Raw genomic sequence first — 25223 nt, forward strand, 5'->3', positions numbered from 1 at the left:
ACGTCAACTACTTACATAATGTTTCATCGCAACCCAAACAGATTCAATAGGGTTCAAATCCGAATGATCAGGGGGAAGTCACTTCGCTAGATCCCCTATATCTGCAAGTACGAGTCGTATTTTATCACTGACAAAACTTTGAATGGCAATTCGCCTTTTAATTGCGTCGTAAAAAAGAATATTACTTTTAATCAGCTATTCATGTCATGTTTTCGAGAACTTATATTGGGCTGAAGCATTTCCTTGTGGCATTTTTTGCAATCAACAATCAACTATTCTAAATGGGAAATAAGCCACAATTTAACTAAAAAAATGATTTAACGTTTCGACGTCCAAATCGGATGTCGTTGTCAAAATACAAAATTTGTATTTTTTTACTCATTAAATTTAATATTTAATCAACTATTTAGAATAAATAATTAAGTTATATTGGGGCATTTATGAAATTGTACGTTGCATTGTCTATAACTAAAACTGATATTGAGGTCAAATTCAAAATAAGTTTTTCTTGTAACCTTTTTTTATAATTTTCAAAATTTATGACAGTAATTTCTTCTAGGTTTTGATTTAAATAAGTATTCGTAATAAAGCTATTTTCATTGCCAGCTGTAAGATTTATAAGCCTTTATCCTTTGGAAATAGGTTGAAAAAGCCTTCGATTGGAATGATCACTCCAAGATTTTAAATGCGAGCCGGAATAGTGGATTACCTATAATAATATGTTTCATTCATGAAACCTATGAGCCGCTTTTTGCACGATAGCAATGTGATTCAATGATTTTTTATGATTCAATGTGTAACCTTTTAGGCCTGGATCTCGCGTACCAAAAAAAGTTTATTAATAGCAAGCTGAAAATGTGTTAATAGCTTAACGGTGTCTAGTCGGACAAACTTTGATGTACGGGAACACTGGAACAGGGGAAATTTTAATTGTGGAATAGGTTAAAAGTTTCGAACGTCAGACTACGAAAAGTCCCATGTATTTTGTCGGACAGAATTTCCAATTGATTTGTTACCCTTTCATTAAACTCCCATGCAAAAATCAGACTGCTATTTATCACCAACATAATTTCTGCCATTTGACGTGTTCCACGTGTCAGACTTATTAGAATGCCCAACATATTTGTCGGACAAACATTTTTTCATATATGTAACAACTTGCTAGTTTTCACCATCATAAACTTGCCAGAGTGACGCGTTCCACCATTAAAACTTCCCCTGTTCCAGTGTTCCCATACATCAAAGTTTGTCCGACTAGACACCGACTAGCCAAGCTATTAACAAATTTTCAGGATGCTATTAATAAACTTGTTTTTGATACGCGAGGCCTATTTTATTTTATAATCATAAGTAGTATGACACAAATTGCACAAATTCCCATGTAACAAATACATTTTTTATTTAAATTAAATAAAAAATATAGTTTTATCTATGATATGATACTATCTACAAAACTTATTTTATACAGTCGATAACGCAAATATCCAGCATTATATTTTTTAAATCCCCATTTAATTAAAATCTAAAATGAATAATGATAAGATGATAACTAAAATTCTAAAATGAATGAAGGCCGCTAAGATATGGCTGGCTTAGTAAACGAGTCAAAGGCCACGGCATACGAGAAACGAGAAGCATAGATCGTTGACTGCTGATGGCTGATGCTGACTTTTGACTTGACAATTTAGTAATAAAATAATGGTCGTTCCATGTGAATGTAAATGTAAAGAACTGTCTTTTGTTGTTAAAGTAGAAAAATACTGTTTTAATCGTACGTGAAATAGTTTAATGTTTAATCTTTAGTTAGTCAAATAAACTATATAATTTCTAACCCAATGTATGTTAACAAAGTGTCTGTGACTGTTAAATATCTATGGCAGGTAATACAGAAGATTTTTTCGATGCATTTAAGAACAAACCTTTGACTAAAGTGGGAAAGTTTAATTTTAAAAAAGTTGAAAGAAACGATACCAAATCTGCTGCATCAGAAACAGTATCGCATTTTTTCTCACCGTCCAAGAAAAGTGAAAAAGTTACACATGACCCAGTAGAAGATGAATTGGAGGCTATCTTTAAAGATACCCCCATAAGTAATGTATCTTCCATAAAATCCATAACACATAATTCCAGCAAGAATGAAAAATTGTCACCTAATAACTCTAGTAAGCCAAATCTCAATTTAAAACGCTTATCAAATGTTATCAATACCAATCAGAGAACAAATCCTATTACTAATAGTCGGAAGCCTTCCACACAGACTACAAAATCTGTAAAAAAGATCTCTAATTCACAAACTACACTATTACAATTTGCAAGCAAAAGTAGAGCTAATACATTACAAGAGAAAACTGTAACTACAACCTCCACACCATCCTCTCAGTCAAAATTTAATTTTAAACATGTACGCAGGAACTCTTCAGAAGATTTTGAAACACCAACACAGAAAATGTGTCAAGAGAAAATAAATGAGAAAACATCCAAGGGTTTCAGAGACCCAGAAAAATTTAATTTCAAGAAAAAACCCATAAAGGATACTGTCGCTGCTGCTTTTGAATCCCTTTTTGGTGAAGAAGTCTCCACGAAAACAGTACAGAAGTTAGAACGAAAGGATTTTTGTGAAAGCATATCTACAAAACCAGTGCAGAAGGTAGAACGAAGGGATTCTCGTAGTAGTAAAGACAGCCCAAAGAAAGAAAATGACATTAAATTGCAGAAACGTAACAGTGAAATAAATGAGAGTACAAAACACAAATTGCCAGATGAGCATTCAGAAAATGTGGATAAAATTACTGAAAATGTTAATAAGTGTAGTTTTAGTAGCCCTAGCCCATCGACAGATTCTCCTGTGGTAAGACGGAAAAAATTCCAATTTAAAAAAGCTTTATCTTCTGATTCTCCTATTCGTCCGAGTTTATTGGCTGTGAGCACAAGTAAAACGTGTAAAAGTAACAGTATAATTTCCATTAGTTCTGCCGAAAATTCTCCAATTATTCAAAACGCCAAGCTTTCAGCACAAAAAACTGCAGGAAATTCTCCAGTTATTAAAAACACCAGGGTTCCAGCCCAAAAAATTGAGGAAACAAATAATATCGCTTCTTTTGCTGATGACGATGATATTATCAGCCAGGCTTTATGTGCCGCTGAAGGTGATTACTTGGATGATGCAACATTTGAAAAACTGTTTGGTGGATCAAGTAAAAAACCAGATGATCAAATTGATTTAAGTGCAATAGATTGGGATGATGATTTTTCACAAAACGATAAAAATTTATCAGGTAAGTACAATCATTTAATGTTGGTAATGTTCCATTTATCCTTGACAATGTATTAGCAATATAAAAGTATTTATTCAATTTGTTTTTTGCTTAGAATCTTAACATGTTAACACTTTCGCTGCCCCTTATTTATTAGTTACTCAGTATTGGTGCCACTTACATATATTCAGTTACATTTTTTGCATTTTTACTAACCTTAGATATAGAGTCACATGTTTCAAGAGAAACCCGACCCTACTTAACATTCCAAATGAACATATAGAGTTAAAAAAAATTCTGAATCAAGAGAAACCCGGCAATCCCAAGATGTTTTTTGTACTTTTCCACAACTTTGCTTCTGTGGACATGTTGGGTTTCTCAAACAAACGATTCTATTATCCTGACTGGTTGTAAAATAATCAAAGGTGCTCTAGCCTTTGATGAATTTTGTCCTTTCTGTTCTCTTCTTCACCAATTGTGTTGATTCTTGCCAATATTTACACATATTTTGTATTATTGCTGTCATGTTGCTGCACCACTCTTTTATTGGTGTGCCTCTTTTCACTTGTTACTGTCACCTGTTACTGTCCATTATTATTAGCATGTATCATGCTAATTTTTTTCCTTTATTGTTTGAGAAAACTTCTTCTTTTGGTGCCTATTTGTTTCGAATGTTGGTGATCATTCTGGCTATAATTATTTTATTAACTGATGCTTGATTAGTTGTTGTTGTGGATAACCATTTCCTCAGGTTTTTAATCATGATTTTCTTCTCCCAATTCCTCGCTTTCTGAATACTTTACCTTCCTTGAAGAATTATTTTCAGTAATCTGTATTTAGTGCAGTTTCTCACTATGTGTCCGAAGTCAGAGATATTCTAACTTTCTCCTTGTAATTGTTTAACTCACTTCTCTTTCTTTTCCCATTTAGTCCAGGAACCGAAACTTTTCACCTCGCAATTTTTACAGAATGGATCGATTTGCTTGAAAATTTGAGAATAAGTAGTGGATAGTCTAAGGATCAAAATCTATATGATGCCGAAAGGCGCTTTTACCATGGGGGTGGTTGCCACTCCATCTCGGGGGTGGAAATTTTTTTATTACAGTGGAATCGCGATTATCCGAGTCCCGACTAACCGAGCCTCTGGATTAACCGAGGTAGTAAATTTTTGAAAATTTTTTCAAAAAGCCAAATTTTTGAAGATTGGTTTTTTGACGAGTTCGTTTGCATTGTTGAGGCCTACTTAAAAAAGAAATATCTACCAAGAAAAGCTATTCTTCTCTTGGACAACTCGCCATCTCATCCAGATGCAAGTTCGTTGATTAGTGGTGACATTAAAGCTGTGTTCTTGCCACCAAACGTCACATCTCTCATTCAACCTCTGGACCAAGGAGTTTTAGAGGCTATGAAACGGAACTATCGTCGAAGGCTTCTCCAGGTGTTGTTGACCTGGTTGGATGAGGGAATGACTGTGACAGCAGCCCTTAAAAAGATCACTGTTAAGGATGTGTCTTACTGGATAGCTTCAGCGTGGGATGATGTGAGAGTATCAACTTTGCAAAAGTCATAGCGAAAGCTATTTCAAATTGAAGCAAAAGGTGATGGAAAAAATAATAACTGTATTGCTGAAATAGTAGACCTCGCTAATCAATTACTAACGGAACTGCCGATAAATGATGAAGACGTCAACGAGTGGATTAAGCAAAATCAGCAAATGGAACTGACTGATGATGCAATCGCCGACATGGTTATCAACCCACACAATGTCACTGAGGATGACACAGATGAGATAATCGAGAAAATATCTCACTCCGAAGGTATGAAGGTGATTGGAGCTGCCCTCGAATACATTGGGCAACAGGAAGAGTCAACCCCTACCGATGTCCTTCATCTTCAGCGTTGGCGCAACATCGCAGTGTCAAAACGAGGCCAGAAGTTGACGCAGAAATCTATCAAAGACTTTTTTAAAACATGAAAATGATCCAGTACGTATGTAAATGTTTTCCTATCTATGTATATATTTTAACAATATACCTACTCTGTATACAGGTTTACTTCAATTTTACATAATAAACTAATTACATACGTCATAACTTTTGAATTTTTCGCTTATTTTAAACAAATACCCGATCTCTGCGTTATCTGAGTTTTTTGGTATCAGAGGTATGTGTGGTCCCAATTAGCTCGGATAATCGCGATTCCACTGTATATGTTAACAACAAAAGTTGATAAAAACATTCATTCTACTCAAAAATTGATCTATACATTTTTTTGATAAAATTAATAGTTTTCGATTTATTCGCTATTGAAAGTGTTAGTTTTATATCGAAAAAAATCAATGTTCTTCGATAATATACTCATTTACTATTCACTCAATTTTTGCCATAGAAAAAATTTTTTCAAACCAAGTTCTTGGTAATTAAATGACCTACAATTTCATATTTAAATTTTTTTTTATATCTCTGACGCTAATCCTTCTATTCTGAAGAAAATGGCATGTTTTACCAAAGTACAAAAATTCGTTATTCGCTTTTAACTCCAATTTTTTATAAAATTGATGATTCTAAGCCAGTCAAACTTCTAGAATCTATTAATAATACATAGGTAAAGGAGAGTGAATAAGGCCAATGACTAAAAACATCGCTAACATACATTATTATGCTTAAAATTGGATTTCTCCTTTTTTTCTTCAAAAAAATATATTGATTTTTTAACCGTAACTTTTTTATTTTTTATCTTAGGAAGTTTGGTGAAAAAGAATTTTATAGGGTTTTATAAGATATATAAGGCTATTAATATTAAATCCTTTTAAAAATCTCAGTCGCAAAAAGATGTGACTTTGAAAGGGTTGGTAAAGGTGGTTTCTGCATGTTATTACAAGTTTTAATTGTCAATAGCTTACTTAATTTTTACCGTAGAAAAAATTGTTGCAACCCAAGTTCTTGGAAATTAAATAAGCTACAATTTCGTATTTAAACATTTTTCGTATCACTGATGCTAATCTTTCTTTTCAGAAGAAAAAGGCATTTGTTACCAAACTACAAAAATCTATAGGGTGGTGATTATGATCTTTTTCACTGAAAAAAATAGGGACTGACATTCTCTTTATTATAAGTCACTTAATTTTTGAGCTAGAGACTTTTTTTTTATTTCTGTAGATAGATATTTTTAGATACTTTAGATTAGTTTGAATTATTTATCCTCGAAAAATGCATAGTTTCCCGTCTTTTGACTTTGAAACTACAATATTTAGCATTTGACGAAGAAGAGCTAACATATAATAAAATATAGCTCGATTACTATTGGTTTTAAAGAAAACTAAAAAAAAAGGTTTTGTATATTTTTTCAAAAGGTACATTTTTGTTAAGTAGGTAAAGTTGCTTTGATAAAACGAAAACTTTTTGAGTTATTAGCAGAAAACTGATTAAAAACATTGATTTTTTCGATATAAAACTAATACTTTCGATAGCGAATAAATCGAAAACTATTAATTTTATCAAAAAAATGTATAGAACGTTTTTTTCTTAGAATGAATGTTTTTACCAACTTTTGCGGTCAAAATATAAAAAAAATTCCAACCACCCCCATGGTAAAAGCGCCTTTTGGCATCATATAGATTTTGATCCTTGGACTATCCACTACTTATTCTCAAACTTTCAAGGAAATCGATCCATTCTGTAAAAATTGTGAGGTTTTGTCCTATTTTATGCTTCATTACTTGGACTAATTCATCGTAGTACTGTCTTGTTGGTTATCTTGTCTGTCCATGATATTCTTGTAGGATTTACCTGTATAGCCACATTTCAAAGGCTTTAAGTTTTTTCTCCATTGCTTCAGTGTGTTTCCAGGATTCAACTCTGCAGTATAAGAGAAGATATAACATTTTATGAGCCTTACTTTTATGTCCAGATTAAGGTTGTGGCTTTTAAAGAGTTTGGTCATTTTAAAGAGTGTGAGGAAACAGTTTGATTTTAAGTCTGTTTCTTATTTCTTAATTTTTGAGTCTGTTTGTTCTTCTGAGGTATTTCATCTCTGCTGCTTCTATCCTACTCTGGTGTCATCTGTTTAAGATCCAGTTTTCTGATCCATTTGTCAATGTTGGCCTATATCGATGGGTTTTTAACAAAACATCGTAAGCGACAAAACACACATTTTTCAGGAGACAACTTTTTAATTATTTATATGGGAAATAAGCCACAATTAAAATGAAAAAAATAATTTTATTAACGTTTCGACTCCCAAATCGGGTGCCGTTGTCAAAATACAAAATAATACTAAAATAAACAAAAGTGTTGTTGCTAAGCAAAAAAAATTCTTCTAATAATTTATTTAATCTCACTCATTTATATTGGCAATTCAGACATATATTATACATTTTAAAGTAGAAGACTTTAAAATGATATTGCCAATATTTATGAGTGGCGTTCCTGGGACGACTTACTGAAAGATAGTTCATTCGATTACATGAAATCAACCCCAACTCAAGAATATCCGTCATAAAAAATTATAGGATGTGATCTGTCTTTAAAAAGACAACCAAATGCAACGACAGTAAAATTCTCGCGTTAGAGACTTCATAGTAAATCACAAGGGAAAACCAGGAAAAAACCCTGTGATACTATCCCGATATCGTAAGTATTTGGTCTTACATTAATTTACTCTCAAAAAATAATACCAAATTCTGACTTGTAACATGTTTAAATTATAAATAATATTAATAATACTAGATATATAAGTAATACTAAAATATAAAATATGTACTAGCTCGATATTATTGACTTACTAATCTTGGTACAGTCGGAAAAATGAAAGAATACCCATGAACGAACATATAGAACACGTTGTATTATCCTGTCACCGTGTCACAAAGGAAATTGCCCAGCGCAAGTACATGTAATAATAATTATTACATGTACTTGCGCTGGCCAGTTTTTTGTATGACACGGTGACAGGAAAATACAGTGTGTTTTATATCTTCGTTCATGGGTATTCTTTCATTTTTCCTACTGTATTTTCTTTCTATTGACTTCCTCTTTCAGTATGGGTAACCACATCCTACTGCATTCTACCGAGGAATTTGCGACACAATTGGTTTCATTTAGCATAATTAGAGCCGCTTCTTTGATTTTTCTCTTTTTACTATCTGATTCTTTCAGGACTATACTTGACTCTCTCCACTGAACTCTATGTTCATTATCCCATGCGTGTTGACATATTTGAGATCTCTCAAATTCTCTATTTTTAATATAAGATTGATGTTCACTTATTCTAACGTCTAATGGTCTTGATGTCTCACCTAAATAAAATTGTTCGCATTCACAAGGTATTTTATAAATGCAATTCTTTGTTCTTTCTTGATCATTGTTAGGTTTAGTTTTAGATAGAATAGATCTCAATGTGTTTGTTGTTTTGAATGTTGTTGAAATGTTGAATTTATTTCCTATTGTTTTAAGTTTCTCGGATAGTCCTTTTATATATGGTATTGATATTTTCCTCGTATTATTTCTGGTGAATGTTGTAGGATCCTGTTCTAAGTTGTTCTGTTCCATTCGATCCAATCTTGACAATTCCTTATTTATAAACGATAAAGGATAATCATTTTTTAATAAAACAGATGTTAACAATTGTTTTTCTGCTAAAAAGGAATTTTCGTTAGAACAAGTAATTTTGGCTCTATCAAGAGGAAGTCAATAGAAAGAAAATACCAAGATTAGTAAGTCAATAATATCGAGCTAGTATATATTTTATATTTTAGTATTACTTATATATCTAGTATTATTAATATTATTTATAATTTAAACATGTTACAAGTCAGAATTTGGTATTATTTTTTTAGAGTAAATTAATGTAAGACCAAATACTTACGATGTCGTGATAGTATCACAGGGTTTTTTCCTGGTTTTCCCTTGTGATTTACTATGAAGTCTCTAACGCGAGAATTTTACTGTCGTTGCATTTGGTTGTCTTTTTAAAGACAGATCACATCCTATAATTTTTTATGACGGATATTCTTGAGTTGGGGTTGATTTCATGTAATCGAATGAACTATCTTTCAGTAAGTTGTGCCAGGAACGCAACTCATAAATATTGGCAATATCATTTTAAAGTCTTCTACTTTAAAATGTATAATATATGTCTGAATTGCCAATATAAATGAGTGAGATTAAATAAATTATTAGAAGAATTTTTTTTGCTTAGCAACAACACTTTTGTTTATTTTAGTATTATTTTGTATTTTGACAACGGCACCCGATTTGGGAGTCGAAACGTTAATAAAATTATTTTTTTCATTTTAATTGTGGCTTATTTCTCATTATAAATAGTTGATTATAAAAATGCCACAAGGAAATAGCTTCAGGACAACTTTTTCTTCTAACAACTTTTTGGCTAATATAATTAAACATTTTAAATTATGATAAATTAGCAAATAATCTACTAATCTACTAATTTATCATAGTTTAAAAATTTTAACTATATTAGCCAAAAAGTTGTTAGAAGAAAAAGTTGTCTCCTAAAAAATGTGTGTTTTATCACTTACAATGTTTTGTCAAAAACCCATCGATATTATTGTCATCTTCGTTATCCTTGATATTTTTTCGTTGTTGAGGAATCCTCTATTTAGAGACTGGAATAGTTTTCCTGTACTCTCTAGTCTGTTATTGAGGTCATCCTAATCCTAGATACTTCCTCTATTATTATTTCTGTTCCCAGGTACTGTTGGTGCAAAACCTCATGAACCTTGAAAATACGCATAACCGAAAAAAAATGAATCCTAAAAACTTTCAAGTATTTTAATTTCATACAGAATTGCACGACAGTGTCTGATCTGTACTCTTACGTTTTCAGTAATGTCAGATTCCATCATTTTGTTCGTAAATTGACGTCATCAAATGAGTGTGTCAGGTTCATGAGATTTTGAAAGTAGTCTATTTGTAGATGTTTGTTTTCTTTATTTTTTGTTGATCTATCACCACTTCCATTAGGTCATCCGTGTTGTTTTTCCTTGTTATTTTCATTATCTGTGTCCTTTACTTACGTTTAGGTTGTATTTTTATTATTTGAGTTCCATTTTTCTAAATTATTGTGCTTTAGTTTTCGTGAACGTATTGTGAATTAGTAAAAAATTACTCTAGTAATGGAACTTTACCAAATATGATCCAGAATAAATGTTTATTGTGTTTTATTGACATATTTCTTTATAGACACTCCATCAGTAGCACATGACAGCTATAAAGAAGAAGTTTCTGCAATCAACTGGGAGGACGATGATTTCGGCGAAGAGCCTTTTTCAACTCAAATAAGTTTTAAAGACAGAAATGACAACCTTTCCGAGTTTGATAAACGATATCACTTCTCAGACACTATGGAGGAAGTTCTGCACCAAAAATTTGGTCTTCAGTCATTCAGACCACAACAACGTGAGATAATTAACGCAACCCTTGACAGACATGATTGTTTTGTTCTTATGCCAACTGGTGGTGGAAAAAGTTTATGCTACCAGCTGCCTGCTGTACTAAGTGAGGGAGTATCAATAATTATTTCTCCTCTAAGAGCTTTGATTGGGGATCAGGTGGATAAAATGAATGGTCTTGACATTGCAGCTGCTCATCTTTGTCAAGATGTTGGTATTCAAGAAACAAGTCAAATTATGACTAAGTTGCACTGTAGAGAACCACTTATAAAATTGTTGTATCTTACACCAGAGAAAATAATGGCTTCTAGACAAGTTGGTGATATGTTGAAGGCTTTGTATCAAAGAGGGAAGTTGGCTAGGTAAGTTAGGAAAGATACCTATTTAGTAATATGCTTTAAATTTAATTGTACACTTCTTCTTCAAATGCAAATCCACTAATGGATGTTGGCGATCACATTTTCCATTAACTCTCTGTTTCTTGCAATGTGTATCAGAGATTGTATGTCGTTAATCCCTGTCCATTGCCTTATGTTTCGGAGCCAGGACATTTTCTTGCGTCCTATTCCTCTCTTGCCTTCAATTTTACCCTGGATTATAAGTTGAAGGAACTGGTATTTTTCGTTTCGCATGATGTGACCCAAATACGACGTTTTTCTTTTCTTGATGTTTTCGAAAAGCTGACGTTCTTGGTTGATTCTTTTAAGGACATCCACATTTGTGACTTTCGCCGTCCGTGGTATCTTTAGAATACTGCGATAAAGCCACATTTTGAAGGCTTCTAATCTGTTTATCCTTCGTTTTGAGTGTCCAGTCCTCTATGCCATATAGCAGCACCAACCACACGTAGCATTTAGTAAACCTTAGTCTCAGTGTAAGGTCGAACTCTGAGCAGGTCAGTACCTTCCTGAATTTTACGAAAGCTTGTCGAGCTTGCTCAATGCGACATTTTACTTCCCTGTCCGATGCCCAGTCTTCAAAAAGCCACGTTCCTAGGTATTTGAATTTGCTCAGTCTCTCAATGGACTTAGTATTCAGTGTTATGGTGGAGTTTTCAAATGCATCAAAGTTTCTGGAGATGATCATGAATTTGGTCTTTTTGATATTAATCTCTAATCCCATTCGCTTACTGTATTCTCCGATTATAGTGACAAGTTGTTGAAGATCTGCTATGTTGTCGCAAATTAAGACAGCATCATCAGCATATCGTATGTTGTTGATCAATACTTCATTCACTTTGATTCCCATCTCTGCATCTTCCAAAGACTTTTGAAATATGGCTTCCGAATAAATGTTAAATAAAAGAAGGGAAAGCACACATCCCTGCCGAACACCCCTATCTTATATGTATGGATTTGGATATAGAATTGTCTATTTTTAATTGTGCTGCCTGATACCAGTACAAGTTTTCAATGCATCTTACGTCTTTTTGGTCTATATCAAGCTTCTTGAGGATCTGCATTAACTTGTGATGTTGGACACGATCAAATGCTTTCTCATAGTCTAAAAAGCACAGGAATACGTCCTTCCTCTGATCGTAACAATTTTGGACCAACACCTGTGTTGCTACTATTGCTTCTCTTGTACCCAAACCTTGCCTAAACTCAAACTGAGAATCACTGATGTCCCATTCACATTTTTTGTATAATCTTTGATGTAGTATTTTTAAGAATATTTTTAAAGTGTGACTCATCAGGCTAATGAGTCTGTGATCCTCACATCTTTTTGCATTGACTTTTTTGGGTAGGGGAATAAATGTAGAGAGCGACCACTGTTGAGGATAGCAACCAGTTTCATAAATAAAATTAAATATTTTATGTAGTGCTGAAATTCCCCTTTCATCTAGTAGTTTGAGTATTTCTGAAGGGATTTCATCAGGTCCAGGTGCCTTATTGTTTTTTGAATATAATATTGCCTTTTCTATTTCCTCTTTAGTGTAATTGTACACATAAACTGTTATTTGGACAGTCCTGTGAAAATTTAGAATACCACTACCAATTTGTTTTGGGAGGGAGTATTTCTATTCTATCATTAAATAGATCTAAGCTTTGTTTTTAAACCAAGAGGAGTAAACTAAAAGGGCAGATTCACACGCACTACACTAGTGGTACCAGAACATCAAGAAAGTCACTAGAAATATCACCAAATACATCTTCTTTTTTGGTTGATCATATTGGCCTTTGACGGTAATCCATATTATACTAATACACTGCCATGCTTAGCGAAAACGCTGTATCTGCAAAAATCTAAAAAAATTAAATTTTTACTACATTCTAACCCAAATGCGCATATCTATCTTATTTGCCTAGTAAAAATGACGAAAGTTAAGCCAAAACACATTAAACACACTGCATCTTATGCCGTGTCCTGTGTAAGCGCTGTTTCACATTATAAGAATTTCAACAGTGCGATGGTTAAAATTTACATAGTGGCTCGAGCAATGGGTCGATCATATGGAATCTTTCTTCCTTTACCGTTTGAAACGTTCAGTGAAGGGAGAAAGATTCCATATGATTGCTCGAGCCACTATGTAAATTTCAACCATCATACGGTCAAAATTCTTCTAATGTGAAACAGCGCTTTATGTATATGAATTCTTAAACAAAAATCGATTTTATTCGAATGTGATGTCTCGGTAGATACAGCGTTTTAGCTACTCACGGCAGTATGTCGCTAAAGAGTTCTAAAAACAACTGTTTTTTTTATATAAAAACAGACTTAAAATCTAAAAATTAAAGGAATAACGCAGAATATACAAAAAATCGCTGATTTAACTTAATTAACCTATGATGCAAATAGTGTCCAAATTTTATAAATGCCATTAGTGTCAAAATTTGATAACAGTGGAGTAAACTTGCCTGAGTTTGGACCAATTACAAACAAGTTTTATGACGCGGGAAATTTGAATTACTCCTCTTGGTTTAAAAGTAGACTATAGATAGAATAGAGTAAAGATAGTGACGATACAACCTCAGATTGGGACACTGCACTTGAAAGGAGAAGACCAGATACACCATTTATACACTCAAGGTTTGAATTGCAATGCTTTTCATTTTTCACAGCTTGCAAAATGATAATCATTGCCACATTTAATTCAGAAATAGCTTACAGCAAGGGACCCAAGAAACCTTCAAAAAGAAACAAAAGATATTAAATGAAGAGACAATATTGAACCATGAAATAAGGAATATAATATATATAGACATGTTATGAAGGGAATACATGATATGGAATACAATAGATTATTATAGCATGCAAGTAATTTTTAAGGGATCATGTTTAGAGGATGCCAGAAAAGAAAGGCTTTAGCAAAATGAAAGGTTTTAGTCTTTTATTCAAAAGCCAGCAGTATTGTGATCAACAAACATACAACCAGATATAAGGCAAGAAAATTGCAGCTAAACATCACATCAGAAAAAGAAAAAATAAATAATTGAGAAAAACATCATAAGGTATGTAGATAAAAATATGAAGTAATAAAAGCGTGGATGATATGGTTGTATCTCTACATATTGAGAAGGAATAAAAACATCTAAAGGGCAATCAGCCCTATTCTGTAACTTTTAACAAATCGAATAGAAATGACCAAGTCGAATCGTAATTACCCAAAATCGGAATGTTTGATATCTATCGCGTCATTTTTGTGTTTGGATCGGTATTCTGTAACTCATATCGTAATCGAAATATCTGACTTCTATTTCACGCGGTTCTGAGGAGGTGGCAATCGCGCAGTAACCAGCGAAATTGTGTTCTGTGACCTATTTTGTTACTTGAAATATGACACCGTTGCCATTTCCTCAATGTTTTCATACTTTCTTCATACTATCCTCAAAGTTTTGAGAAGTAAATAAAATATTCGTGTAAATACTGGATGCAAAAAGCTCAAAAGAGGATAAATGGTTTTAAATTAAAGTTAATTAAAATTGATATAAAAAGAAGATAAACTGATAAATAAAAAAGATAAGTGAAGATAAGAAGTATAAATGCTTTTAAATCAAAGATATTTAAATTGATGTTATTAATTCATTATTATTATTATTAATAAATTATTTAAAATTGATATTACTAATAATATGCAATCTTTAAGATTCGATTCCAGTTGAAATAACTGCTAAACAGCTTTTCCCAAAAATGGCATCTTTTCTATAATTTGTTCAGACTATGAGCGTTGACTGATAAATATACAAGTATACTGGTATAATATTTATTTATCAATTAACGCATAAGAAGTCTATCGTATGCTATTCTTGTGCATTATACCATTGATTGCAATTGTACAAGAAATATGCGAACAAAATATGGCAACAATGTGAATGGGAAACATTCAGACGCCAAGTACCAAATAAATAAGGTTAGGTCCAATTATTCATACTCGTATAACATGTCTAAATGAAATATATATAGTTCTCTAAACAAATAACACCACAGACTAAAAATTAAGCAGCTAAAAAAAGGTACACATACTATAAATAAGTAGTATGTAATTAATTATTTTTATATATAAAATATAAACGTCAAAACAAAACAAAATGCGCTTGCGTCAACCACAATTCCGATAATCGAAATCTCATCTCGACAGGGTAAATGCTGTCGAAGTGATTTCTATTCACATTACGATTGTAGAGATTCCGAAGTAGTTATGGAATACGGATTTGGACTATTTCTATTCGACTTGGTCACTTCTATTCGATTTTACTGACTTCTATTCTTTTTCTCTTGATCATCTTTCAGTGCGTCACAGTTTTTCGATTTCTCTCTAACGCATTAAATTGTATGTGACAGAAAAAAAGGCACGTCTGGGAATACTTCGGTAATTATTCTAGTTCGGTGATTATTCTAGTTGTCGATAGATGGCGCCATAATCAAAAAAGAATTATTTATTAAATAAAATAATAATATTATCAATATAATCTGTACAATTTATAAGACTATACAAATGAAAGAAAATACCATTTTATAAATGCAATAGACACAATTGATTTGGTTTTATTCCAAATTGAAAATAAAATTTGACAACTGTCAGATTTAACTAAAATGTCACGTTAGAATAAATGTCATAAATATGTATTATCACGGACTTACCTTTTTTTCTATAATTTGTGACGCACTGAAAAATGTTCATGAAAAGGAGAATATCATCGAAATGAGTTACAGAATAGGCATGATTATTGACTAGACAGCAGCATCCAGAAACATGATAAACCAAAAAAATGATAAGGAATTGACCACTAATACTAACTTTTTGTACTTTCACATTAAAACTATCATACATATGCTAAAGCCTGTGTTTTTTGTACCTCTTTCTGATTCACTAATCATTTTAGATTTGTCATTGATGAAGCTCACTGTTTGTCTCAATGGGGTCATGACTTCAGGCCTGACTACAAAGAGTTGAAATTTCTTAAAGATGAATTCAAAAATGTACCAATAATGTGTCTTACAGCTACAGCTACCAAAATGGTCGAGTCTGATGTTATCAATATTTTAAAGCTAAAAAACGTTAAGAGATTCATTATGAGTTTTAATAGACCAAATATTAAATATCAGGTAAGAGTAAAATGTAAACCACACATATTTATTAAAAAATTTGCTGTTCTAGAACTTTATCTAATTATTATTTTGTTTGAAGGTTATAGAGAAGAAAAAGAAATTTGCTAGTGAGGAAATAATCAATTTGATCAAAAAAAAGTTTTTAAAAAAATCAGGAATTATTTATTGTTTAGCTAGAAATGATTGTGAAACTTTAGCAGACAGTTTAAATGCAGCGGGGATCAAAACAAGACCATATCATGCAGGTATGAATGATAAGATTCGTGCAGCAATTCAAAGAGAATGGATGCAAGACAGGTATAGTTGAACATATAATATAAAAATAATTTACTTGTTGAAAATTCATATTTAACATACAGCAGCATAATAATATCTCACAAAAAATACTCAAGCCCCTCTATTAACTTCTTCTGTAACTACAGTATACCTATGAGTACATTTTGTGTTTAAAACATTTTGTGTAACATTCAGTAGAATGTGTAGTGCAGCTTTTACTTACTAACGGTTACATAGCAGCAATTTTCAGTTTAATCTTCTTCAAATGCCTTCTTCTTTCAAGGATCAGCAACAATTTGCGCAAATGTTTCCCTGTCTTTCATCTTCTTCAGCAAATCATTTGAGTCCAAGCTTGTGTAATCCTGTCTTAAGGAGCACTGTTTTATAGGTCTTGGTCCAATTCTACGTTTTAATAGGTTTGTTCTAGCAAACAGTCAAACTAGTCAGAAACCGTCAGCAAACAGTTGGTCAGTGAGAGAACATAAGACAGTCACCAGTGCTATCCCCTCTACTCGCGCTGGTCGACTATTTCCTGATGGTTTCAAACCGTTTGAAACTGATGCTAGAGCAAACCTAATATTACCATATGTTACGAGTTATTAGGAAGTGGTTATCTGTTATGTCTCGTTGCATGATTAAGGTATGTAGTTTCCCACTTTTTATTGATTTAAATCAGCTCATGTTCTCTGCCTGAAATTTCTAAGTTGGTGGTATGAAAACAAGTTCTTTGCAACATTTGTCAATATACCCACCTTAAATGTCTTGAGTCAATTCAGGCTACTACCTTTTAACATCCCCAGTTCAACCTTATTCAAAACTGTGGAACTGTGTGTGGAATAAATGTAACACTTTACAAATTTGATTAACCGTTAACTAAGAATTAAAAAGTAAATACTGCAAGCTGTTCGTAAGACCTTCTTGTGAAACACCTGATTATAGATTTATAAGCACATGGGTATAGGTTTTTAAGGAAAGGTATTGTCTTATTGGACCAAATAAAAATTTATGTATGAATAGAAATATAAAAATATGTATACCTATCTGTCTATTTGTTTTTAGGTTTTTTGTTATTGTTGCCACAATTGCTTTCGGAATGGGCATTGACAAACCCGATGTACGATTTGTAATACATAATTCAATTCCAAAATCTGTTGAGGCTTTTTATCAAGAATCTGGGAGAGCTGGTAGAGATGGGGATTTATCCTATTCTTATTTGTTTTACAGCTACACTGACGTTATAAGATTACAAAGGGTAAGCTGATTTTGTTAATAAAAAAAGCTTGAAAACATAACTACATATGTAGAATAGCGCTTAATGTCGGCTGTAATTTTTAACATATGCATAATGCACATTTCCAAATTATTCTGAAGTTTGTCAACAAATACTTCTGAGTTTGTTACTCTTGCAGCTTTCTATGCCCTACATTCAGCTTTTTACTCCTTTTGTACATTTCCTAATAATGTCGTCCATAAATATTAGAAATAGTATTGGCTAAGTGCTGTCTGAAACCTCCATTTATTTTTAACATATCTGATATTGAATTATTACTAATGACAGTATTGTTGTTCTCATTGTATATTTTTTGCATCATTCTGAATAACTTGTTGTCCATTCCTGTTTCTCTTAGTATTTTTCATAGCTTATGTCTTGGTACTTTATTGAAGGGTTTTTCTAGGTCAAAAATGCTGAGTACCTATATTTTCTTTTGCCGCGCTTTTGTGCTATTTGCCTACCACTTCTAAATCTACTTTGTATTTCGTCTAATGTGTGTTCTGTCATTATTCTTAATCGTTTATTTATTATTTTTTATGAGTTTCATACATGTAAATCACAGTCAATCCTCAGTAGTCATTACATTCTTCTATCTCTTTTTTTGTAATATATAAGTACTATTAGTGACCCTTTCCAATCTTCCGGGATGTCTTAATTATTTTTACCATGTTTTTTATTATTTCTGCTATTATTCTTCACTCCAGGTGCTTTTCTGTACTTCAACGTTTTTATTGCTTTTTCTAGTCCTTCCTCGTTTATTGAGTTTTCTGTGTTATCTTCCAATATATTATTTTGTTGTTCATTAATTTCATCTTGGTTTTTATCTGATAATAGTTCTTCAAAGTGTTGATTCCGTCTTTTTACTATGTGTTTTAATTCTATTAATAATTCTGTGTTTTTATCTTTAATGCTGTATGTTTCATTACCCTTTTTTAATTACCTTTTTTTCATTTTTATAGTTATTGTAATTATTGTTTGTTTTATCTTTCAGATGTTGTTTCAATGCTTTATATATTTTCATAAACAGTAAGCGCCACGCTACTAGATACATGGGTAGGCACCTACCTAATTGCTATGCTTATGGGCTAATCCGGTCCGTTCTCAGATGTGACTTTCATCTCTGTCATAAGGAGTCAAAGGAGTAATACTAATATAAAATAAAAATGTATACCATTTTTATTCAGTTGCAAAGCCAAAACTGTCGTTAATTTTTACTTAGTTCAGAGAGTGCAACCAGCACTCTTATCGACGATTTTGCCACTTTTTAGTGGCTCCTCAGAGAATGCACAGGTTGCTCCTACTACCATCACGTCAGTTGCAATGCGGGGACTAATAGAGTCGAAAATTTAAACTTAGGGCAGATATAGCAACCTATGCATTCTCTGAGGAGCCACTAAAAAGTGGCGAAATCGTCTATAAGAGTGCTGGTTGTGCTCTCTGAACTTAGTAAAAATTAAGACAGTTTTGGCTTCGCATTGCAACTGAATAAAAATGGTATCCATTTCTATTTTAATATTACAATACTTTAAAACTTTTACAACTTTAACAAAATAACAACTATAAGCGTCAAATGGAGCTGATCTATTAATTATTGTCAACATCATCTTTCTATGTTAATATTCAGTTTCTATACATTTTCTGACGTTCTAAACGTCATTGGACATAAAAATAGACATTGCAACAAGTGAAGGGTCCAGGACTGTAATAGCGCAATGTTTATATTTGTCTAGTAGGGTAGCTGTTACTGTATAATACATTACTATTATTAAGATTACTAAAGTAAAAGGTTAAAATACTTCTTTATTAATTTCAGATCATGGGCAGGGAAAGAAATTCGAGTGCTAAAGCTCGAGAAGGCCACAACAACAACCTCAAACAAATGGTCTCCTTTGCAGAAAATGTAGTCGACTGTCGTCGATATTTACAATTAATACATCTCGGAGAAAATTTCAATCGCCAACTATGTATTAGAAATAAAGCCACAACGTGTGACAATTGTGAAAACTTCGAATCATATAATAGTCTCGAAGTTACAAAAGAGGCCAAAGAATTAGGTACCTTAACTAAAGATCTCTGTATGAGGAGTAATGTGACAATGCTACATGTCGTTGATGTATATAAAGGTTCCAAATTGAAGAAGATTCTGCAGATGGGACACGATAAGCATCGATTTTATGGTGCTGGTGCTTCGTTGAATAAACCAGACATACATAGAATTTTGAAAAAATTAGTGTTGGGTAATGTTCTAGAAGATCAAGTTACTTGTAACGGAGAATTTCCGGTTGTGTACATAAGAGTTGGAAAGAAGTTTGATCTGCTCCATAGTTCAAGCTTCAAAATAACCCTCCCAGTAAGCAAAAAGGCTGTTACGAAGGTAAATACAGAAGAAAAAATTGAAACGGTGGACATTGATGATTCACCTGGGCCTTCATACGTACCAGAATCACCTGCTGCTTTACCCAAAATGCTTCCTGTGGCTACCAATCAAAACAAAAATACTGTGTATGCCAAGTATAACAAAGTAAAAATAAACAAACTGAAAGTAGAGTGTCACGAAGCTCTTTTGGAGGAATGCCGCAAAATGGCTTTAGAGAGGAATCTAACTTTGTCGTCAATTATGAATCTAACAGCTATAAAAACTATGTCTGACGTTCTGCCAAGAACCAAAGAGGAATTCTTGAAAATCCAGCACGTAACGGCGGCTAATTATAAGAAGTGTGGTGAGAACTTTTTAACTATAACCAAAAAGTTCAGCCAAGCAGTAGATGCTTTGGTAACAGCTTCGAAGTTATCAGAAACTTCCTCAGCTGCAGATAACGATAACGATTGGTGTAGTTCACAACCTTCGTCTTCACGAGGTACAAAGAGGAAGTCGACAGGAGGAAGTAGATGGACAGGAAAAAGAGCGAAAGGTACATGGAAAAGACGAAAGACGAGAAGTCCGCGAAAGAAGACAACAGGTTCTAAGAAGGGTTCTTGGAGTAAAGGAAAGGGTGGTAAAAGTGGTGGGGGTATAGGATTGATGCCTGTACATTTTAAATGAAAATAAGTAGACAATGTAGTTAAAATATTTTGACTATTTATATTTCATTATCGTATCAACAGATAAACTGTGTAAAAACAGTCTTGATAAATTGTACAATATCCATGTTTATGTCGAGATGAGAATTGGGTTTAATCTCTATCAACAGGAGCTTTGAAATATTGAAAAAGAGATGAGGCTGGAACTTAATATCATTATGTCACTTTCTATTTTTTTGATAATGGTATGGCCGAATAAGATGTGTTTAAATAGCTAAGTTATTACAATTACATGGAATAATATTTTATCACTTCTTCAGTAAATACATTAAGAGGATAGGCGCAAAATTTCGGCTTCAGTACTTTTTAAATGCATTCAATTTTGCGAATCCGGAAAAAACTAATGTTTGTTTTTGAAAAATTTAAACGCAGAATTAAAGGTTACATTATTACCGAGGGCCGAAAGTCCCTGAAAACTTCTGTAATGTTTATTTTAATAAGTTACAGAAGTGAAAAAAAGAGAAAAGTTTTCTCAGGATTTCATATTTACTACCTCTAGGGGCTCTCAACTTGCACCCCGTTATAAAAAATAAAACATCTATTTGTTTGTTTTATGTAAATATCAGAAAAATATTTTAAATAACACTGCTACCCGTATCAATTTGAAATACTAAATAATGATTGTTTACTAATACCATTAACGTAAACAAATCCTCTAGAATATCTGTATTTGTGCTTTGCAAATCGAAAATATTTGTCTGATATATTAAAAAGGTCAAAGTCATCATCATTATTTATTTCAGGAATGTTTTTTGCCTGTTCTTGGGTTTGTAAAAAATTTTTATGCGATAAAAAAGATTTCCTTTCACCTTTACAAACTTTTGATAAATTACCTATTTGATTACAATTATTACAAGTATTATTTTTATAAATACACTTATCTTTGTTATGATTCCTCCGCAAATGTCACATGCACCATGTTGTCGTTGTTGAGGTTGAATGTCATGCGCGTAACGTCTGTGCTGCTCCTCATTTTCAGCTCTCTGCGTCTCTGTAGTTTCCCATTTCCTTGGAGTCTGCGCGTTGCTCCAACGTCGCTGCGCATCGTACCTTCGCGTACCTTCAGAACTGACGTGGTTAAGAGGTTCTGGCTTAACCCTCACCATTTCCTCGTGAATTTCTCTGGCAGCCATCTTGGAAGCTGCTAAACTGACCATTCTTTCGAGATCGGCGCTTACATCTTCTTCCATAAGCCGGTCCAACACGGGTCCCTTGCAGAAGTCACAGCCTACCGCTAATCCTCACTCGCCGATTCCGTCACGTCTTTTTGAGCACTGTAAAATTTAAATCGCGCTGCAAACGGACTCTGCTGTGGTTTGAAATACCCGTCCAATGTGGCAAGAAGCTGATACGTTTTTTCTTCTGGTTTTTCAGGACTTACCAGATCGAAAATAAGCTGATATGCGTTCTCGTTTAAAGCGTTTAATAAAATAGCTGTCATCTTATCTGCGTCCGTATTGACTTTGACACCGTTTGCTGCGAAATAGTTTCCTAGCCGCGTTTTGAAAATTGACCAGCCTGAACTCTTTAAAGAGAACTCGCTTGATTGACCACACACCCATTCCGCCATTTTTTTACACTTTTTTCACTATGTTTTACACGTTTTTCACTACGTATTTTTAACTCGTTTTGCCGAAAATAAAAGTTATCCTCGTCACCAGTATGTAATGTATCAACCCTAACTATTCTGTTGACACACACACGTGCTCGAGACGTTACTACTTTAAATAAAAGCCGGACATTTAACGGACTAGTTTTATTGCTGAATAGAAATAACATACAAGATAGCGATATAGGTTAAAATTTCCTTATATAGTACTACAGTGAAGTGGGATTGAAGTGAAGTCACTGATGTCAAAATGAGCAGTGACACCGCGCGAAATACAAATAACCTAAACCCAGTATATCACAATTAGTTTTTTTCAGGATTCGAAAAAAATGAACACCATGTATGTGGTAATACTTTCCAAATCGAACATTCGCTATCTTTGTCATACAAAAAACTCAGTCGAACAGAATATGGCGACAAGACAGTGACAATTTTAAATATTTGACATTCAATCGGGAATATTTTGAGTTGTTGGGTAAATAATATTGATAGTGTATTTGATAAATAATTTATTTAAGACGGGAATTTAATAAAATGTTATATATTGTTTATTATTTATGGAAGATCCAAGTAGAAAATAAACCAGGATATATTCTGTGATCCATGTATTTTGTTGTTAAAGATGTTCAAAATTGATCTAAGAGTTCCATAGTAGATAACAATATAAAGGGTTCCCCCGAAAATAATGCGCTCCTTAAAGGTATAGGTAGAAGTCATCCATGTAGAGAAAAAAGTCTTTATAACATTTTTTTCTAAATGCACCGTTTGGCTAAAAAACCAAAATACATTTTGGTATGAAAATTGAAATCTGACAACTATGTATACAAAAATCTAAACATAGACACATTAAACCCCGTCTTCATCCTTGTTTTGTTGGATTTTCAAGCAGGGGGGTACAATTATTTTGCAGGGGTACCTGTCTGACCTACATTTGTGGTGTCAATAAACAAAATCACAAACAGTTCTTGTACAGTGATGCCAAATTAGTTAATTTTATGAAAATAAAAGTTCGCTTATATGGCGAACAATTTATTTATTTTTTTGAAAACGGTTAACTTTAGAAAAAAATGTTATAGGACTTTTTTGTTCTACATTGGGTATTACATCCATACCTTAAAGGAACGCACTACTTTCGGAGACACCCTGTATTATTAAAAATATCACGTTTCTCTTTTCTCGATTATTAGTTTTTATTGTTTATTATATAAATTATTGTAATCACTGAATACATTTACTGAATTAATAATTTAAGCGATTATACGAGTAACAGTTATCCAAGAACATTCAAAAGCCATCTCTAAATTAATGACGACAGTGTCATTGTCAACTAATGTTTGCATCTCGATATCATTGAGAATTTTAGTACACATATTTTGCCGTGTAAAGAAAGAGAAAGTAGGGATAGCCGTAATATATTTGCGCCTAGGCTCTTAAAGATAAATAGAAATTAATAACGACTATATAATGAATAAATATTTTCATCACTTTTGTATAAAAAATTATTGAATTGTTTGTTTTTTAAATCGGCCATTTTGATATGAAGTGAAGTACCAAAATGTATTCTTTCTGGTTGTAGTCGTTTTGTGTTACATGTTAATAATGAAATCGTGTTGGTACATTTATATTTGTCTTTTGTTTTTTTTTGTAAATATTATTATTTATTATTATGTATTTTGTACTATTTAAAAAATAAACTATTTTTCGTACTTTTTTGTTTTTTTAACCTTACCTTTTGGCTCTACTGCACTTTAACCAGTCTAGAAAAATATCGATTTTACGGCAAAATTTTATTAAAGATAACGTTGTAAGTTATAGTCGATATCAAAAGTTAAATACTTGTTAGTTGTTCCTGTCTACAGTATGCTTCTACAGTCATGTAAGAAAACTCAATAAATTCTTGGATTATTAAAACTATCAGGAAAAGTGAAAAACAAATTATTTTTGCAAATAAACGTATTTAAATACGCAATTAAAAAGTGTTGTTCTTTTTTCTAATAAACAAATAGACTAACTTTGTATTCTATGAAGTGGACAGAAAAATTGGTAAAAAACATTTAACAAAAAAACCTACGACTAATAGAAATTAATAAATTCGATAACTTTAAATCAACACAAAATTGCTTTTTTAAATCTTAGGTCTCTTGACAACAAGATTTGATTACTGACTTTAGTTCTCGAATACAAACATTTGTGTAATGTGGTTTGCCTAACCACCTCCACTGACAGTATACGTGAATACATTTTTAACTACAACATCTAGTTTACTGAATTTTAAATGATAATTTTTACAATGGAGTGTTGTTACATCATTTCTAATTTTAACAAGCTGTACATCATAGTCTTTAAATATGACAGGTTAATTTTTCAACTTCCTGTGGAACTGTCATTTCTGTTTTGTCATCGTTCGGAGGTCTCTATCCATTTCATTGTCACTTGCTGCCATACTTTCACCATGTGAACAAGTCAAACCACAGCTCAGATGTTACCTGGGGCATATTAGTAAAATACTTTAAACATCCATGCTTAAGTTAGCATTTTCAACCGATGTTTCCTTGACGGATTACTTGCACATGGCTTTGACGCACATATTTTTGTTAAATTATATCTTGTGGTTAGCATGTAAATTTCACGTGAGTATAACCTACAACTTTTCTTAACCGTAGTCAAAATTTCAAAATCTTTGCATTATTTTACCAGGTTATATTTATTTTAGGTAAGCACTGATGATGACTGATAAACCAGTCGAAAACTAGTTATGTGATTGTGATG

The 25223-nt window shown here is 32.6% G+C and overlaps 2 protein-coding genes across 2 annotated transcripts in view; both read left to right on the top strand.

The window, feature by feature from the left end:
* LOC114330376 (zinc finger SWIM domain-containing protein 5-like) overlaps window positions 1-25223 on the top strand; it is a 576978-nt gene that overhangs the window by 500071 nt on the left and 51684 nt on the right. The window lies entirely within an intron of this gene.
* On the top strand, window positions 1672-24160 carry LOC114330375 (recQ-like DNA helicase blm-1). The gene is made up of 6 exons (XM_028279715.2): window positions 1672-3275; window positions 10457-11027; window positions 15990-16212; window positions 16295-16512; window positions 17551-17743; window positions 19578-24160. Exons 1-6 carry the CDS (start codon window positions 1874-1876, stop codon window positions 20805-20807), a joined length of 3837 nt encoding a protein of 1278 aa, XP_028135516.1. The 5' UTR covers window positions 1672-1873; the 3' UTR covers window positions 20808-24160.

The sequence above is a fragment of the Diabrotica virgifera genome, chromosome 6 (assembly GCF_917563875.1).
Source record: "Diabrotica virgifera virgifera chromosome 6, PGI_DIABVI_V3a".
Classification (NCBI taxonomy): Eukaryota; Metazoa; Arthropoda; class Insecta; order Coleoptera; family Chrysomelidae; genus Diabrotica; species Diabrotica virgifera.